Source organism: Cervus canadensis, chromosome 24, assembly GCF_019320065.1.
Source record: "Cervus canadensis isolate Bull #8, Minnesota chromosome 24, ASM1932006v1, whole genome shotgun sequence".
In the NCBI taxonomy this organism is placed as follows: Eukaryota; Metazoa; Chordata; class Mammalia; order Artiodactyla; family Cervidae; genus Cervus; species Cervus canadensis.
The window spans coordinates 8505531-8521258 of NC_057409.1; the positions used below are offsets into that span (position 1 = coordinate 8505531).

General features: G+C 54.7%; 1 protein-coding gene across 3 annotated transcripts in view; it reads left to right on the plus strand.

Moving 5' to 3' along the window:
* Nucleotides 1-15728, plus strand: part of MAN1C1 (mannosidase alpha class 1C member 1) — a 147618-nt gene that overhangs the window by 114395 nt on the left and 17495 nt on the right. For all 3 annotated transcript variants that reach the window (XM_043444889.1, XM_043444891.1, XM_043444890.1), the window contains 4 exons: nt 382-462; nt 5037-5131; nt 10731-10857; nt 14044-14137. In XM_043444889.1, coding sequence (XP_043300824.1) covers nt 382-462; nt 5037-5131; nt 10731-10857; nt 14044-14137 — 397 coding nt within the window. The remainder of the gene's footprint in view (nt 1-381; nt 463-5036; nt 5132-10730; nt 10858-14043; nt 14138-15728) is intronic.

Here is a 15728-nt window from a genome sequence, read left to right on the forward strand (position 1 = left end):
GGGCTAAGCTTCAGCCGGCAGCTCCCCTGGCGCGTTCTCGAGCTCCTTGGAGAGCAGCCAGGCATAACTTTGCTCCGATGGCCTCTGGCAAGGGCCGGGGAAGGAAGCCAAGCCCAGTGTTTATTTGGAACTCTGTAAATGTGCGGTAGCTGCCGCCAGGCAGGTGCTGATCCCTCTCGCCTTTTGCTCTGAAAACCCCCACCGCGGGGAGCCTGGCCTGCTGGGCGAGGGCTTGGAGCCTGGCCCAAGTGTGGCCAGGCCAGTGGGGCAGAGGCGGTGGGTAGCAGGTGTGACCTGTCTCAAGGGCCCAGTGGGCCCCAGGAACCCCTGAGGAGATCTCATGTATGTCCCCTCTGCCCTCCCCATATTTCTGCCCTGCAGAGTGGAGAAGCGTCCTTGTTCGAAGTGAACATCCGGTACATTGGAGGACTCCTCTCAGCCTTCTACCTGACGGGAGAGGAGGTGAGTTGGCCTCTTGAGGCCCCTGGGTCATCCTGGCTGAAGAGGGCTTGGGAGAACAGCAACCCCACCCCCCTTGTTTTACCAACAAGGAAACAGGGGTTCCAGGGGACCCACATCCCGTCTCCATAGGGCCACCTGCAGATTCTGCCTCCTCTTCTGTCCAGCGTGTCCACTCTGCTGCTCAGAACTGGCTCCCAGAGTCGGTGGTAAATCTTTAAGGGCAGCGCTGAGTCTGCTCACCATCTGCACAGCTCCCCTTGTGGAACCCTCAACATCCGGGCTTGCTCTGGGCTTGGATTGCTGCTGGGCTGGTTTTCACACATGTTGGTTCTCAGGACTGACAAAGCCAAGACCATTGTTTCCCCACTTCCGCCTCTGGCCCCTGGGCCTCGGCCTGCTCTACAGCCATCTGTTGTCCTCCGCTCCAGGGCCAGACACCAGCTCCAGGTCTCAAGGGGCTGACCAGGGAGGTGGGCAGCCACTGCTGGCCACTCAGCCCAGGCGAGCTGCGTTGGCTTCCAGAAGGAGAGCCTTGAAGTGAGGCGAGAAGGTGGAGCCCTGGGCACGGAGTAGGAAAACCTTCCTCTCACCCGCATGCAGCACCTGCCTTGGCTTTGAGCAAGTTCCTTCTCCCGCTCCTGGGCCTCCTGCCTTCCCCTCCGTGGGGTGATCCTAAGCCCATGGAGTCAGAGAGCGCTTATGAAATGGGATGAGATGGAAAGAGTTCGGGCCCAGGGCTGAAGGGCTCCAGAGCCCATGTTCTCTGCACTGTAAGGAACCCTGAGATCACAGAGCTGGGGGGACTTCATCCCTTGGGAGTGTCTGAGGATTGAGGGGCAAGCTGGCTGAGTCCCCAGCACATGGGTCAGCCGTCAGTCATGTGTCCATTACCCAGAGGGCTGCAGTGCTCTGCGCATCACCTCTGTGTCCACTTAGAGACCAACAATGGTCCTGCTCCCTGCCGGCGGGGAGCCTCTGCCGCCGCTGCCGGAGGAAGCCACTGGGCTTCCCCGGACACCAGGGGTGTGGAGGCAGCAGTGAGCCCTCGATCTCTGCAGTCACTCAGGGCCCCTCTCCCTCAAGCCTGATCTCCTAAGCAGAGATTCCTGCTTGTACCAATTTGTCCCCAAATGATGGATGTGAGAGTTGGACTATAAAGAAAGCTGAGCGCCGAAGAATTGATGCTTTTGAACCGTGGTATTGGAGAAGACTCTTGAGGGTCCCTTGGACAGCAAGGAGATCCAACCTGTCAATCTTAAAGAAAATCAGTCCTGAATATTCTTTGGAAGGACTGATGCTGAAGCTGAAACTCCATTACTTTGGCCACCTAATGCGAAGAACTGACTCATTGGAAAAGACCCTGATGCTGGGAAAGATTGAAGGCAGGAGGAGAAGGGGACAACAGAGAAAGATGGTTGGATGACATCACCAACTCAAGGGACATGAGTTTGAGTAAACTCTGGGAGTTGGTGATGGACAGGGAGGCCTGTCATGCTGCAGTCCATGGGGTCACAAAGAGTCAGACTCAACTGAGCGAGTGAACTGAACTGATGGTCCAGGGGAACCCTGCAAGCCACCCAATGCCTGAATGTCATTTGAAAAACCCCAGGACAGGAAAATGACGTGGAGTTGAGAAAGGCACCAGGCTCTGCCTAGGCACTCCCCAGCCTCCTGTCCACGATGGGGGAGGAGTGATACAGCTCAGGGCCCACCGGGGTAGGTGTGGGACCAATGATTTCTGGGGGGCAGAGCAGGCAGTGGGATGTGGTGTGAGCACCGTGGTCCAGGAGGCCCCAAGAGAGCCTGATCTGATCGGTGCAGAGCCCCTGAGCAGGCAGGCTCCTGGGTGATTGGCGCTGCCTCAACCCCCCAGACACGCCTCCCGGACCCCTCCCTCCATGTGGCAGAGACCAGGTTGCCCTGGCAGGCGTGCAGACCGAGACCTAGAGCGCCATCTGGTGCAGGTCACACAGGCTCCTGTGGCCTTCCTGCCGCGGCCTGGGTCCTAGCCTCTGCTCAGCCTGGCCCGGCATCACTGCTTGTCACCGGGACTTGGCCACACCAGGGTGAGGACGCCCTCCCCTCTCCTCCTCCGTCTCGCCCATCTGTGGGGTGGGCTGTTCCCACGAGTGTTTGTGGAATGAACGATGAAGGAGCCCCCACATCCCTTCCGGTGCTGAGGCCTTTCTTGCTACAGAGGGGACCTGCAGGAGGTGGAGTCCCTGAGACTCCGCTCCCAGGAGAATGACAAGTACAGCTACGGCCGCATCGAGTGAAATTCTCAGAGCACTTTACAGCTTATGTAGCACATTCACTTATGTACATCCTCTCTTCTGATTTCTAGAAGACTCTCTGAAGCAGCCAGGGCGCACATCACTGTTCCTTTGTGCAGAGGAGGCTCAGAGACAGCACATGCCTCACCCAAGGTCACGCAGCTGCCCAGCTGGGAGATCAAACCTGGGCTCTGACTCCCAGTCCAGAGCGCTTTCCACTCTGTGGCACATAATTCCTGCCGGTCTCTCTCACCTCTGTTCTGGAGCTAGGAGGCCACTGCCCGTTGATTATCATGACTGTCTGAGACTGAATCTCTCTGTGTTGGTGAGGCAGCATGGTGGCCTGGAAAAGAGCCACGTAACAGAGCTCCACAACCTTGGGCAAATTGCTTCTCTGAGACTCGGTTTTGTCTTCCCCAAGGCTGTGGCAAGGATTGAAGGCCACATAGATAAGACACATCATTTCCAAACAATAAGGCGGACCGGCTTTCTATTCCCCATGGTACTACTCCTATCTACACAGTCCCCCAGCGTCCTCCCTGGGATGCTTGAGACCCTGCTGTAGCAGTCAGCAGGAGGGCCTTCCAAAGGAGATGCGGTTTGCTGGCAGAGAGGAGCATTTCAGAGGAGTTAGCGTGGAGTCCTCGAGCAGAGGGCAGCCTGGAGCCCCAGCCTTCTCTCAGGTCCCTGTGGGTTCCTTTGTGCCTCTGTGCTCAGCCCCCCTGGGGGTCAAATGAAGATATTAGGACCTTCAAACAAGAGCCCCTTGTTACTGAACCAGTGGCTTCTGGGGTGACTCAAGGCTTTGGAATCTGGTGTCTAGACAAACTCCCTCGGGATTCTGCCGAGCTGCCCCTGTACCCACTTCTCGGACCCACTGTCTGGCACTGGACATTATCATCTCTCTCACCCATCACAGCCAGTCCCCAGGTGCAATTATTGTGTCTCCCTCCGTCCCGCCCACCCTCCTTCCTAAACAAGAACCACCCACACCTCTCCACAGAGCCCTCTAATCCACATCCCAGGTGGTGGTCACAAACTCCTTCTCCACTGTGGTCCCCAGACAGCTGCCTGAGCAGCTATAAATTGCATGTGTTAGAAGGAGAGACCTCAGGAACACTTCGTCTTGCAACGACACACAGAGGCGTCAGTGCACTGAGACCCCCTTGGAGCCCCGAAGTGAAAGGAAATGCTTGTTGTCTCACCAGGAGTGGTTGCTTGGGGACTTGCATCTCATTTTTTAAAAAAATAAATAATGTTTTTGTGGGTTTGCTTTTATTGTAAAAATAGCACAGAAAATAGAGATAAACCAAAAGAAGAAAATAAAAATCCTCCATGAGCCTAGTCCTTTGGGAAGACCATTGTTAATATTTCAGCGTTTTCCCAACCTTTCCTCATGTGAAAGTTGAATTACACCATTGTGAAATATTTTCTCTTAATAGATCATAAACCCCTTTCTTTTGCTATAAAATAACCGTCTCCAACATCACTTCAGTGGTTGCACTTAAAAGCCATAATTTCACTATTTGCCTGTTACTTGATATTTAGTGTATTTCCACTTTTTCTACTATTGTAAACAACACTGGAATAAATAGCCATGAAGTTAAGTTGTTGCAACTTCCTTGATGATTTATTTCCTCAGAGGGTCACAGGTGATTTTGAATTAATCAGAACAGTTTGAGGGGCCCAGAGCCTTGGGCAGGGCCCCCCAGCCATCATATCCCTGGGTTAGCCATTCACCTTTCCTGCTGTAAAACGGGACCAGTGGGCAGAACGTCAGCGGGGAAAGGCCCTTCCCCTGGCTTTACGGCGTGGGGGAAGGCAGAGGTTTGCTGAGAAGTGCACGGAAGCCAAGTTGGGGAGCAAGGCCTGGAGCTCCCAGTCCAGTGCCCCTTATATCCTGTCCGAAGGTGCTTCCCGTGTGCTCAGCCCGGGCTGCTCGGGTGCCGCAGTGCAGGCTGGCGCTGACACTGGTGACGGCTGCCCTGATTGCTCCGTCTTCCCGACGGTCACCCTGATCACAGCATCATCACTGAGCCTTTTCATCCTGGTCCTGACACCACAGTAGGTGCTTTACAACCGTTATCTGATGTTCCTGCCACCAGCAACCCTCTGAGGAAGGTAGTATGGTCCTCGATTATTTACAAACGAGGAGGGGAGTCGAGCCAGAAAATCATGGAGTCAGGTTCACGTCCAGGCCTATTTGACCCCGGAGCCTAATAACCCTCCCACTCTGGGTCCAGCAGCCTTGGCGGGCTCATCTGCCAGGATTGACAGTGCCCTTTGACCCTTCCTTTCCAGGTGTTCCGGATAAAGGCCATCAAGCTGGGAGAGAAACTCCTGCCGGCCTTCGACACCCCCACGGGAATCCCAAAAGGCGTGGTGAACTTCAAAAGGTAGGTTGCCTTCTGGTTTCCCCATTGTGGCTTTGGCCGCATCTGCATGGAAACTGAGGCACAGGGTGGCGGGGAGGGGGGGGTGGAGGGCAGTGATTCTGGTGTGGGAATCACAGGGAGTGGGTGGCATAGTGAAAGCCAGCCTTAGCCAAGGGCTCCCCTGATCTTCCTGGTGTGGAGAGGGGGTCGCCGTGCCTCTGGGATCCGCCTGTAATGCTGCCATGACTCAGAGCCCCACAGCTGTTCCCCAACCACCCCCCTCCCCCGCTGGGATCCCTGGCCAGGAGGGACATCACACCTCCCACCACGGGCAGGAACCCGCAGCCGCTGGGGAGTCAGGACCATGGACAGAGGGACCTTGGTTTGCTGACCCTCACCCTCAGCCCCTTTCAGAGCTAAGTCTCAGGAGCCTCGAGGGGCTTCTTGAAACATCGACCCCATGGAGGCTCAGACTCCAAGGAGGAAAGACCCTGGCTGAGGTCACATAAGCCAGTAAAGGGCCACCTAGGGCATGAGCCCACTCTATTTTCAATAATATTTATTGTGAGTCCCCCCTATAAAAGCAAATTCTCCTCGCAAAAAAAATGTGGATTATACCAGAAGTGTTGGATAAGACCCAAAATATTGCATGTGACTCCACCAAACAAGAAACCACAGGTATGCTTCTTTCTACTGGCCATTGATTTTCACTGGCCGCTTCCATCATTTTCCCTCCCGATGGGTTGCTTAATTCAGTGTGGGAGCTACTGTCTTTCTGGACGTTCACCAAGTCCCAGAGCCAGAGTGGACAGGACCTTGGGGGACATGGCTGGAGCAGGTGGAGCCAGGCTGTAGCTCCAGCCCACTCCAAAGCCTTCGGGGACTTACCTGCGTCCCACTGCTTCCCAGAGGGGAAGGGGGGGTGAAAGTCAAGGGAACAGTGGCCAGCAGGCCCTAAGACCACTGAGGAGCATGCAGCTTGCTCCTGGAGACCGCTGTGCACCCCACTGCCTTGCCTGCCCTCCATCTTTTTGTCCCCTGGGCTTCTCACCGCTTCTCTGGCCACCAGCTCAGATGCCACCTTCTCCAGAAGCCAAAAGCATCCTCACCTCGCCTGGCCACCTGGCACCCTCTCTGCTTCGTGTGGCCCTCATTTCCCCTATCCTCCACGTTCCCCCACAAGCCCTGGGGCTTCTTGAGGGCAGGACACCTGTCCCCTTGCTTTTTCACTCCTTCCGCACATGTTCACTTGAGGCACCGTGTGTGGGACGAGAGGCCGACTCTGATGATTGCTGATTCCGACGTTTATTGAGCAGTCACTCTGTGCCTGGCATCATGCCGAGAGTTTCGCTCATCACCTCACCTATCACACTCCGCACAGCAGTCCTTTAGGGTCGGTATTTATGTTATGGCCGCTGCCCAAGGTCTTCTAGCTCACAGGTAATGGGGCCAACTTTTAAGTCATTTCATTACGATCAACAGCTGTGCTCCTGATGCCCACCTGGCCCTCCCTCAGGCAGGAACCCTGCTGCCCATCGCTGCGTGGAACAGAGCCAGGAGTCTCAGTAGAAGGCACGAGCCCGTCCCCAGGCACCCAGGGAGCCCTCTGGGGCTGTCCTTTAGGCCCTGCTACAGCCCGACCCTGGGGGAAGGGCTGTAATATTTCCATCACACTGAACTTCCTGTCCCATCTCCTGAAGCAGTTTCTTATCTCACGAATCTCAGCCCCACAGGAGAGGGTAGGCAGAATCTCTGGGCTCCAGTAGAGTCCCCACCGCCCCTGTCTGTCCGGAGGAGGTCCCACCCTCTAGGACCTTGCAAAGAAGAGGGGACTCAGCCTGCTGGGCATCTTGACTTACCATCTCTGGTCTGAAAGGATTCCTGGGGAGTGATGTCACTTCAGCCTCTGTAACAGGCCAGCGAGGAACCCTAGGGACCCATCGAAGCACCATCTCGGTGCCAGGCTTGACTTCTCAGAGGTGGACAGTTGGATCTCTTTTCAGGTTCCTTTCCCACAAACACTGATTCTGGAGAAACATGGCCAGATGTCTCGGAGCCAAGACATAAGCACCCTGTGATTCTTACTCTGTCCTGGGTCTAGCTTCTCGGGCCTTCCTGCTCGGGGTCGGGATAAGACCTTAGCTCAGGCACCCCTCCCTCCTCATGTGTGGCACCCACCTCCCCTGACCCCCAGCAAGCCCCACACACCACGGCCCTGGCCGCCTGCCTTTCCCGGGTCCCTCAGAGCCCAGACCTGATCTCACACAGATCCTGACATTTCTGATTAAGAAAGCGCATTTATTTTTAGGCTGTTTGCATGCTGCCAGTGCTGTATACATATGTATGTAAATGCATATTTCCTGGCAACACCTCCCTCTCATTTTCTGGGTAAGAGAGTCTGTTGCTAAAAATGCATCCTGGTTCCACCAGGGAAAGCGTCAGGGATGTATACAGCCCTGGGGGTGTGGTGTTGAGTGTTGCCTTTGGACAGGGCCTGCTGGCCGAGCGGGGTCCACGCTGCTGCCCCTGCCCAGCGTGGGGCTGGCCTTGGGCAGCTCTGCCTGGGGCCCCAGGAGGAGGGGCAGTAACTAGGAGGAGGACCCTGAGGGCTGGTGGTCCCTGAGTAAGCGTGACCACTCCTCCTCCCTGGCGTCAGGCCTGGGAGGCAGAGGCAGGGGGCAGCCGTGACCTCTGACCTGCAGGACCACTGGACTCTGGGAGAGGGGAGGTGTCCAGTCCCAGGGCCTCTGCAGCTGAGTCAGCCTCTCCAGGTAGCTTTCACACACTCAGGCTCACACACACGCGTGCACCCCACTGCCACTCACCCTAATCATGAAGTCTCAGATCCAGCCTCACCTTTGTCACACACTCTCTCCCATCCCTGTGTGCACAGATTCACACCCAAATATGTGTTTACAAGTGCACACTTCTGCCACACACGTGCATCCATGTGGTAATAATTATGCAGGTTTGTCTAATGGTCACTGTGTCCCAGGCACGACCTTACAGATTCTCTCTCTTCATCACACAGCAACCACATGGACCCCGCTTTAAAGTGATGAAACAGACTCAGAGAGGTAAGGTAACTTACCCAAGGTCACACAGCAGCAAAGTTAGAAATTAGAATCCAGTCTCTGTCTGGTTCCAGAATTAATGATTGTGTTGATACGATACACATGTGTACACACACGGAAGCTTCTGCCAGGCTGGGGAGGGGTATTATGGAGCAGCCCCTCATGCCAGGGGAGAGAAGGCAGGCTGCAAGCCCACTTGCAGGCTTAAAAGGCAGGAAGGGGAGCAGACCCGCTTCCGTCAGCCCACCAGTCACAGGCTGATCAGAAGACCTCCTGGTCTCCGAATGGATGCCGCCCAGAATGGATGAATTAGGGGCACAGAGGACCTAGGATTTGGATTTGGTTTCAGCTCAGCTAACACACTCAGTTACTGTGTGACCTTGGAAAAGTGTCTTCCCCTCTCTGACTCTGACTGTCCTAACCTGTGAAATAAGAATCTTGCTATCTACCCCTGCAGTTGGATGTGAAGGTAAAATAAGATACTGCTGCTGCCTGGCACATATCAAGAACTTAACTCTAACAGACAACATAATTTAATGTGCATTATTACGTAATGGTTACAATGACAGTCATCGTGTGCGTAATTTGTGACTTACCATGACTCTGTGAGGTGTGCAGATGAGGAGACCGGGGTCTGCAGGAATTCCCTGACCCGCCTGAGGTCCCCTGGCTGGGACCTGGGGGAGCCAGTATGTGAGACCAGCGTGCAGAAAGGAAAGTGCCTGGCCCACCGCCCCCTGCCCGGGGTGACTCCACCACTAAAGGTCCACTTGGGAGGGTGAGCGTTGGGAGGGAGGGGAAGGAAGGAGAGGCTCCTGTAAGGAAAAGGAGGACAAAAGACTGCTGATGATGGCTGGGGCTTTTTTGTTTGTGTGTTTGTTTACCTTGAATTTCTCTGCCAGGGCAGGAAGCATCAATTATTCAGGAAGCCCTCTGTGGGTGCCTGAGGCTCCCACTGAGGTCACAGGCTGGAGAGAGAGGTCTCCTGGCCTGGAGGGAAGAGGGACACAGAGGGGTCAGCTTCCCCTTCTCTCGGGGTGGATATGGGGCCATCTGGGGGACCCCTGAGGGTCCCTCTGAGGCCGAGGCCAACAGATCTCAATTCGAATCCTGCCTCCACCACCTACTGGTTCTGGGCTTCTAAAGGCAGCTCGCTTCCCTCTCTGTTTTCCTCAGGGATTAACGGTGCTTAAACTTGTGGGCTTTAAATGCAGTCATGATGTGGACAGCCCGCCCCAGTGCCTGCATCTGGAAGCTGTTTTATTTATTATCTAGAACTCAAATTTGCCCTCTGTGCAACCCCTCCCTCCCCACCTGCCCAGAGTCAGAGTAATACCCAAGGAAGCAGGTGTGTTTATTGAGGTCATTGCCCCAAAAGATCCTTGAACTCGATTCCATCTGTTTCTGCAAGAGTTCCCTGAAACCACATCAGAGAGGAGAAAGGCAACCTCGGGGGAGCCCCAGCCCACCTGGATAAAGCAGGGCCCCTCAGCTGGCAAACTGTGACCTCCCAGACCCACGCTTGCCCTCCTAGGTCCTGTCCTTGAGAGACAGAGGGTGGACAGAGGCCAGCTACTGGGGAGCCAGGGTCCCAGCTGCTCCACTTAACTGTGTGATCTCGGGCAGTGACGTCACCGTGCTGTGCCTTGGTTTCCTCTCCTGTGAAAGGGGCAGATGGGAGGATTACCTGAGGCCCTGCCTCCACTCTTCCTCCTTGAAAGCACCCAGTACTTTCAAGGAAAGGGAGGACGCAGTTAGCTGACAGCCTTCTCCGGCGGAGTCGCCAAGGCATGCTGGTGATCCATCTAAGGTGTTTATGAGACACATGCATCTCTGTGGCAGGGAGACCTTTGCTCAGAGAGCCCCTGCTGCTTTCATCCCTAACCTCAGACTTCCCAGGGTCTAGTAGTCCCTGGTGGGTGGTCTTAGAAGAGCCATCCACCCTTCAGGTGTGGGTTCCACAAAGTTCCAGATGGGGGCTGCTGTGAGTCCATGGGCAGCAGTGACTGTGGAGGGAAGGAAAAAGGGCCAAGCGGGGTCCCTCTCGTCATCCCCCACTTTGGACCCCAGCCATGCACTATTTACCCTCCACACGCAGCAACAATGATTGTGAGCCATCAGTTGCCCTTGAACAAGTGGGTGGAAATAGAATGTTCTGGGGGCTCTTTGTGGTCCCTGACAGCATTATCCCTATCGCCTGTAAATTTAGCATCACGTCTATGCCAGGTCTTGGCCACCAATGCAGCTCTGCTCATGTCCTTCAAGAGCCCACACGTCTTACAGGAGCTGCTTGACCGTAGAAATGAAGACTATTGCCTGTCAGACAGCCCTGGGTTTAAATGACCTGTAGGCAAGTTTCTCACCAACCTGAACATCCTCATCAGATAAACTGGGGTACGAACAGCATCGACCCCCAGGGAGGATTCACCGGGATGGTATGGTGAAGCTCCTAGTCCAGTGCTCAGCACATAGTAGGTGCTCCCCCACGGAGCAGAGGAGCCAGCCCCGCCGGCAGGGGGTGACCCCGACTGCTTCTGTCTTTTCAGCGGCTCCAACAGGAGCTGGGGCTGGGCCATGGCAGGGAGCAGCAGCATCCTGGCGGAGTTTGGATCCCTGCACTTGGAGTTCTTACACCTCACCCAGCTCTCTGGCAACCAGGTCTTCGCAGAAAAGGCAAGTCTCTCTGCTCCTTCTTTCCCTTGCAGAGAGCAGAGGGTGAGCACTCAGCCTCTGACGGGGAGATGGAGCACGGGCCAGCTGAGGGTGGGGGGCGGGGGAGCTGAAAGCCCGAAGCCAGGGCCAGAGGAGCAAATGGTTGCCTAACTGTACCCGATGCCAGGCGGCCGGGAAGGTGAGGACAAGGAGTAAGCAGGGAAGAGACATGGCTGCCAGCGAGAAGGTTTTCCCTGGTGTACGTGTGAGCTCGGTGGCAACCACACACGTGTGAAATCCGGAGTAAGTACAACCAGGGAAATCTAGGCACCAGCTTGCGTTGGCAGGAACTGGCCACCCGGCACCGAAGTCCCCTTTCCAGAGACATTTAACTTCTTCGGTGAGATCTGCCTGCCTTAGCGCTTCCAGACGCCCGTCTAGCTCATGTTGTCAGCAGGCTGGCAAAGCGATTTCCCTTCGCGGCAGAGGCTCACGTCTGTTCCTTCTTAGTTAGCGGGCTGGCTAAGACCACAGAGGTGCAGAGAGCCAGCGTCCAGGCCTTTGTCCCTCCTGACAGCTGCCCCTGCCCCGTGAAGCCCTCCGGAAGGAACGGTTTCTCAGGGTCACAGCCCGGGTCAGTCCCATCTGGAAGGGTCCCCGTAGATCTAACTCTAAACCCAAAGAAGGAAAGTGGACACACACCACCCGCCGATGGCGCTTGTCCCTTCCCAAGTCCTGGCCCCGTAGGGACATAAAGCCCTGCCCTCCAGGAAGCAGACCACCGCCCCCACCCCCCACCCCCCACTGCCAAAGCCTTCTCTTCCCTGGTCCTGTGTTAGTCTCTTAGAATGCCAAGGGAGCCAGCGGGTCACAGAGTCACACACTACCAGTGGCTCCCAGGCTTACGTCAGCCAACCTGCCTCAAAGCATCACCTAGCATGCTGGCTGGCGAAGAAGCAGATTTCTGAGTGTCATTCCAAGCCCAGGAATCTGCATTTTAAACAAGCACCCATACGGGACTTCCTTGGAGGCCCAGTGGTTAATATTTTGTCTTCTGGTGCAGGGTGGTGAGGTGTGGGTTTGATCCCTGGTCGGGGACCTAAGATCCCATATGCCCAAAAAACCAAAACATAAAACAGAAGCAATATTTTAACAAATTCAATAAAGATTTTTTTAATGGTCCACATCGGGAAAAAAAAAAAGTCTTTTTAAAAAAAAAACAGCACCCATGTGCTTTTTGATGCCAGGTTGAGGACCACCGCTTATGCAATGTGGGAATCCACCCAAACTTTCTAAAGAATCTCAAGAAGAGTTTTTCAACCCCTGAATCACTTCCTCTGCCCTGGGGCTCACTACCACCCTTAAACAGCCCCTCATGTTGTCTGACCTCCCTTCAGAAGCTCCTCCTTATATTGAGAGGTCTCTGCCTTCCCGGGACACCCCACCTCCAGAGCTCATGGAGTAAATTCAATCCCACTTCTGATGAATCTTATATTCTGGTCTCTGGTCCTTTGGCCCGACTCCAGGCTGTCTTTTCCCCCAGTCTCCCTATTTCCACTGCTCTTGAGCCAGACTCCTCTAGGAATACCCCGGCTGGCTCAGAGAGGGGTGAGCTGAGGAGTTGCTCTAGTTCCTGCTAGACTGGAGATACCACTGCCTGAGCACCTACGATGTGCTGGGCACTGTACAGTGGCTCTGATTTTCCCACCAAGCCGGTGAGGTGTGACTTCTTTTATCCCCATCCAACAGAGGAGGACACTGAGACTCAGAGAGGTTCAATCACCTGTCCTGAGTCATCCATCTGGTTAGTGATTAAGCCGAGACTCAAACCCAGGACTTTCTGGCCCTGAAACCCATGCTCTTACAAGACCAGATCAGTACAGCAGGCTTCCAGCTTTTTCACAAGAGTCCCTCCACTCTCTGTCGCTACATTTACATTCTCCAGCTCCTTTGATTCCCCCAGTCATGCCTCTCACACAGGCGATTATTGGCAGTCAACAAATTGGCCCCAATTCTGGAAGCACCCGGACCCTCCAGGGGAGCTCATTTAGCCCGCTTCACTGCTCACCACCAGGACAATCAAGACTAACTCAGGTGCAAGCACAGTCCTGTCCCCCATAATGGACTCCGTTAGCATAAGTGGATGTGAGATCTGATGTGGCAAAGCAAAGTGCGAGTGAGCTGCTGTGCCCGGAAAGAAAGGTCTGACAGCTAAAACGCTGCTCCTTGGCTTGTAGATAAGTCTGCGAGCATGCTCCAGCTCAGTCCCCAAGGGCCTTTCTGTCCTGCAGAGTGTGCACCGGAAGATTTCATGTTCTGCCAGACAGCAGCCCCTGATGGATAAAGCCTTGCTGAATCCCATGTCATGCCCTTCACAGCCCTGAAGGTTGCAGATCCAGCCTCCTGCTCCAGCAGGGGCAGCCTCTGTTGCACGCTGCTGCCCGGTCCCTGCCCTGATCCCTGTTGGACCCGGGGCTACTCCGTGTGGACCGACAGACCATACTCACACCCTGATTCTGCCACTTACAAGCCCTGTGACCACGGGCAAGTGACTGCACCTCTCTGATATCCTGGTTTCTTGTCTGTTAAACTGAGATGATAATCCCGTATGGATTGTTAGGAGGGTTGGCGATCGTGTATCTGATGGGTCTGGCTCAGAGCAACTGAGAAATGTTAACAGCTGTTGCAGTCGTTATTAAAACCCCGAGATGCCTATTAGGGCACAAGGATGCTAAGGAGCCTCCCTTCTGGAATGGTTCCTACTGTGTCAGATAAAGCAACATATTACCAGACTGAGCTATGTGAAACTGCCAATATTTAACCATTTCTGACTGTTAAAAAGACAGTTTTGTCTAGCACTTACAAATGAGCGACTATCACTTATACGAAGCCCCTCGTAAAAAGACTCGTCCCCGAAACCCACACACAGTGAGGAAGGGGTGAGGTGAAAGGGGAGACTGGCAGGGCCCCTGGCAGATGGGTCAGCGCAGAGGTTGGGGGTCAGGCCCCACTGTGGCCACGTCCTGCCGCGCCCCTCTCTTGACCCCCAGGTTGGAGCCAACTGCTGGTCACCCAGCTCTCCCTCCCTTCCTTGTCGGACTGTTTTCCTCTCTGGACTGGAATCAGCGACCCTGGTCCTCAGTGGGCTGGGAGCTGACTGGCTTCTTGGAGAAAGTAAAGATGTGCCTGGTGTCCATCTCTTGGCAGGTCAGGAACATCCGAAAGGTCCTTCGGGAAATTGACAAGCCCTTCGGCCTCTACCCCAACTTCCTCAGCCCGGTGAGCGGGAACTGGATGCAACGTGAGTACACGTGCCCCTGGTCCACTGGATTTCTGCCCAGCTTCCCTGCCCGCCAGGCTGTGCGAGGCACCTGGGCCCAGGGAGGGGCGATGCATTTGCTCGGGGCTCCTGGGTACCACCCTCCTGCCAGGCGCCTTGGGGAGTGCTCATTACTGTTGCCATCGCCATTGTGACAGAGGTGAGGCCCGCCCTGTGCATCGCCCGCGTGCCAGCCATCCCCAGCTTCAGTCTCTTCTGATGCCCACCGAAACCTCCTTCATCCTCCCCCAAACTTGCAAGAGTGCTCCACTTAGAAGTTTACTCCAAACGTGGCTCCAAGAAAAGCCAGGCAATCCCCTCCCACCCTGCTTCGTCTGGTTTCCTTCCTCCAAGTTTAATTTCTTACAAAAACATTTAAGCAGACCCTACCTATACAGTAACATAAAAAGCAGGAGTTCCTCACTCATATCTTACACCTATAAGAACTGATGCTAGGATTTCCAGCTGTTTATGTTCAGAGGCTGTTTTTTCCAACCAGACAGTCATGGGTCACCTCTGGAGCCTCATTCACAGCCCCCAGCTCCACCCACTGAAACAGAATGGGGTTTGTGAAACTCCCAGCCAGGGGAGTGTTAAAGTCTGCCAGCCTCCAGTATTGCCCCACTGTCGGGAAGCCCGGCTCTGCCTTGCCTTTTTGACCAAGGCCCTAGTCGTGTGGTCACAGCGCAAATCGGTTCTGTGCGCCCTGCCTCTCAGGGCTTCCCGAGACTCGCCCAGAGGCCCCACCTCCACCGCCTCTTACCAGACAAGGACCCTTTCCCTTTCCCCTTACCTGTTTTTTTTTTTTTTTTGCCTTACCCCTTTCGCTGTTTCCAGCCCCAGTTGTAATGTCATCAGCAAGGGCTCAGGGACAAGGTGAACCTGAGTCTGACTCCTGCCCATCCCGGGGGCGCGGAGGGCAGCGGGAACGTCACTTCTTCTCTTTGAGCCCTGGTTTCCTCTCTTGCAAAATGGGAGAAGAGCTGGAGATATGATCTTTGTGTCCTGTGGAGGGGCGTGGGAGCAATGGTCAAAAGCTGCAGTAAACAGATTTCGGTTCATTCTCCAGGGATGACATGGGCTGTGATTTCCTTGGCGGTCCAGTTAAGAAGTTGCCTTCCAATGCAGGGGGTGCGGGTTGGATCCCTGGTGGGGAGCTAAGCTCTCACGTGCCTCAAGGCCAAAAAACCAAAACATAAAACAGAAGTGATATCACCACAAATTCAAAAAAAGACTCAAAAAAAAAAAAAGATGGCGTGGGTTGTCCCAACAGGTAATAAGCACCCATCACCAAAAGTATGCAAGCAGGGCCTGGAGGGCCAGCTGGCTAGCTGGCAGGGATACTGTGAGGAAACTGCAAAGACCCGTCCTTCCAAGCCAGAGCCTCTAGGATCCGCAGGTCCAGGAGACCCAGAAAATTCGACCCGGGAATTTTCCTTGGTGATGACCTCATTCCACTTGGAGAAACGCAAAGTATTTGTAATGAAAACACACTACCAAATTCAGAAGTGCCAGGGGAAAATGAAGGTTTGAATTACAGATTATGGCCACGGGATGAGACAGTTCAATAACT